At 42.8% G+C, this 3,967-nt stretch overlaps 1 protein-coding gene across 1 annotated transcript; it reads right to left on the minus strand.

The window, feature by feature from the left end:
* Positions 1-1,051: 1,051 nt before the first annotated feature.
* LOC149265828 (uncharacterized) lies at positions 1,052-3,399 on the minus strand. The gene is made up of 2 exons (XM_089406084.1): positions 3,263-3,399; positions 1,052-2,864 (listed from the first exon to the last, which is right to left on the minus strand). Exons 1-2 carry the CDS (start codon positions 3,397-3,399, stop codon positions 1,052-1,054), a joined length of 1,950 nt encoding a protein of 649 aa, XP_089262210.1.
* Positions 3,400-3,967: the final 568 nt, after the last annotated feature.

The raw sequence follows: 3,967 nt of genomic DNA on the forward strand, positions 1-3,967 counted from the left end.
CTATGTGAAACTTTGTTATGTAGTGAGTGGTGTTTACCATGTGGGTAATTCTGGAAGACAGGTTGTACGATTGGCTAAAGTGTATTATCCTGAATAGATTTTGATGCAAGGAATGATTCCTCTTGCTGTCTACGCTTAAGATATGGATTCTTGTGCATTTGTGCAATGTGGGAGAATGGGAATGTTGGATTGATGTGTATGTTTGCTAGTGACCGCACTCTCGAAATTGCAGTGAATGTTAGCCCTTGGCATTCTCTGGTGCCGATGTCCACTGTTGCTTTGTCTAATGTCATTCCTTGTGACTTGTGTATCGTTAAAGCCCATGCCATTTGAAGTGTTATCTGACGGCGTGCACCCCTTGTGATGGGAGGAATGGGTACATATGTTGGGTGTGAAATGTCCCACGGTGTTTCTCTGTATTGTCAAAAGTCAACAACCACAAAGGATGGTAATGCTGGGGGCTTTGAGTCAACTGAATAAAATATTGAGATGACCTTCCCAAGCGCGCCATTGACAAGGCCTGCATGTACCCATAAGTTGCTGGTGAGCATAACTTTTTGTTCACTGCATAAGAGCACCTTTGCAGGTAGGTGCTCATCTTCTGTTGTAGTAGGAGTTTTTTGCCTTTGTTGTTCCGCACAGCAAAGTGCTACTGGGATGTTCAATTTTTTGAGCATTTTCTTATTATGCAAGACAACTGCGTTGTTTGTTGCGAATAGGTGCATGGACTCGTCGAATGTGCATTTCTCTTCATGTGTAAGAGATGACCTTGTTCTTGACATTAGGTGTTGCCAATCTTCAAGTGTAGATATTCCATTCCTAAGATTTGCAAGTATTTGCCGAAAAGCAACCTGGGACGGGCTAGCTCCTTGTTGACGGAAAACTGTTGAAAGTGTTATGAACATGTCGAAGCTGTGCCAAAGTGCAGTGCCACACGATGTCCCAGCGTATAAAGGAATGTCTTTTATAGGTGGTAGTTGGCCTAAATCTCCGACAAGGATAATTGAGCGATTACCAAACGGTGTATTCCGATGAAGAGGGAATGCCTCTCTTAGACATCGTCAATGCGAGAAAGCATTTTTGGACCAATAAAGCTCATTTCATCAATGAGGATGTATTCTACATGACAAAGTTGCTTTTGCAGGTGTAGGAGCGGCTGGCCTTCGAGAGGATGCATTGTCTGGATAGGGATATGAAGGGCAGAGTGAATTGTGAGGGCATTTATGTTGAAAGCTGCAACGCCGGTTGGTGCAAGTAACAATAAAGGGTTTTTGTTGGCTGGCGAGTTTTCCACAAATGCTTGGTGCAGACATTTAATCAAATGGGATTTTCCTGTGCCAGCTGTTCCTTGTACGATGATTTTGCGTGGGGATTTTGGCGAAGGGGTTTTGAAGTGTGAAAAAACAGTGGTGAAAGCTATGCTTTGGGTAGGGGATAATGTATGATCATGGGGAAGGTTGGAAAATGAATGATGTTGGTTTTGAATGGTTGAGCGGTTGAATTCAATGAAATTGATGGCAGTTTCTTGCAAGGGGGGAGGGACAGTATTTTGTGACCAATTGTGGTTGACATCGAAGTCGCGGTAGCCAATCATGTCGAGGTCATCAATTGCAATATTGTAACCTGGGTGTAGTTGAGAGAGGATTTTCCATTCATTCATCTGCATGGAATCAGGGGGGGTGTGTGGGGTAGGTTGATCTTCAGTAGGTGGGCTTTGTGGGTTTTCGGGTTCTCGATGGACATGCCATGGTGTATATGCACCCTTTTTTTGTTCCCAGTGTGCAATAATTTCTGCATCAGTTGAACCGATATCATCAGGGAGTGTTCGGAAGGGGAAATACAAGAGTAATTCACTCCAGCAGAAGGTGGCATAAGAAGGATTAGTAGAGGAAGGAATGACATTGTAATGGGGCAAGACATGTACAATCATTGGGGGGAATATGTGTTTCCAGTGGTTTCTTCTCCGTTGGGCAGAATATGACCACGACCGAGCAGCTTCAAGGAGGGGCAGTGGTTCTAGTGAGGTAGGCCTGTTCATATATGCAACGATAAAGTTTGGTGTCGAACCAGGATTTTCAGTATCTTGCGAAACACGTTTGAAAACAGCCCTATTGACATTCAAAGAACGGAATGTACGGCTGCAAAGAGAGAGAGGTAGCTTTTGTAACATATGGCATATTTCTTGTGCACCAATGTCTCTATCTGCAATGGTTTCTGTAAGGAGTTTTCGGATGACACCACCAATAGGTGCTTCTGGAAGGGCACTTTGTGATAGTCGCGATAGCATTTGACGGTAGCTCTCGGATCTTGTCTCCGCTTTTGTTGCATACTTTGAAATATATTTCAATACAGCATGGCGAGAAAGGACTGGTTGGCAATCAACATTTTCTCTCCAAATAGAGAGTAGATCGGCGTTGTGAATATTCAATCTTTCATCATTGCGAGCAGGGACGTAGGTTTTATGACCCTTACCATCAATGAAAAGTGAAGAAGTGGACTTCAATTCCCACGGTACTCCATATCGGCAGCTAAGCACATTGTCTTTCTTACGAAGACAAGAAGATTCATGACACTTTGTATGACGTTGAACGCAGTTGATGAGCTCTGTGTAGTCTTCAAACTGATTGGACGCGAATATTGTTGCTGTGTCAAGGAGACACGGGTTATGAATTGTTGACTGGTGAAGCAGAATAGTTCGGTGTTCTGCCTGACGTGGATTCCAAGCAGTTACGTAGTGGTCGAAATATTTCTGTGCATTAGCAACTTCTAATGCATTGTCCCAATCAAGTGTGTCCATGTCTGGTGCATTTTGTAGCCAGAGGAAGCCATGAATGTGTGCGGATCCTCTATGTTGCCATTCGTATCTGAATATAACATGAAGGGTACATTTAGTTAATACATGTATATGCAATGTATAAAATTAATGTAGAGGGAAATGGATATTAAATAATACCTGCACCAGTAGTCGGTTGCATGGAGGCCTTTTTGAAGGATTTCTTTAAGGAAAATTGTAAATCTACAATGCATATATTGGGCTGTTAGATATGGGTTTTTAATTATGTTTTGGATTTTCCATTGGAAGGGGTTGACTGAAGTGGAAGGAACACTGGTGGGCATGATCGTGTGCAAGTCATGCCATTTAGTATCAGCTGCACTGAGAGTGAAGAAGAATGTTGGGCTTCCTATTTGCGTGATCATTTCAGTCAGCTTAGATCGACGTTTGTTCCAGAAAGACCGTGTTCCTCGTAGAGCTGACCCGAACCTCATTATTTGCTCTGGCAATCTTGAATCCAGAGAGTCATGAAGACACTGGCGTAGGTCTGATACCGTTGTTGGCAAGTTGTTCTCAATGTACTTCTTCATGAAAACACTGGTTGTTGCTTGGCTACGGTGGCGCATTAGAATATTATAAAGATAGTAGTGGAATCTTGGGTGTTGGCCAAAGCGTTTATCATGGTAGTGCAGCAAGTGCAAAGCATATTCATGCATTTCAACTTTTGTAAGTCTTGGTTGCATGATCATTGCGATGCCTGTAGGGAAGAGTGTGGGGAATGCCATGGCAAGGAGGCCGATGGTGTTGTATTCATTTATAGCAGTTAAAGATATTGGAGGCCAATCGATAGAGCTTGTTGAAATTGAATGGGTCAAGTGCAAATAGTTACAAATGTGGTCACGCTTAGTACATGAATTTGGGAGGACTAGAACGAAAGAAGAGGGTTGATTTCTAATGGAGGTAGCATGACATCATGATTATAAGTGGAATCAGTAGTGGTTTGATGGGGTTCAAAAGAGAAGGTGGTTACACTGTGGAGAAGAGAAGAAATGTCTGTAGGGAGATCTGGCAATGTAGAAATTGCAGATGAATTCAATTGAACATCACGGTAGTAAGGGTCATATTTTATTTTGTATTCAAGGGCTGCAAGGACACGTGATTTGCAAACGTAGAATTCGTAAGCCTTTTCAGATG

This window comes from Pinus tabuliformis, chromosome 6 (assembly GCF_031772625.1).
Source record: "Pinus tabuliformis cultivar Carrire ecotype Pingquan chromosome 6, CPIR1, whole genome shotgun sequence".
Classification (NCBI taxonomy): Eukaryota; Viridiplantae; Streptophyta; class Pinopsida; order Pinales; family Pinaceae; genus Pinus; species Pinus tabuliformis.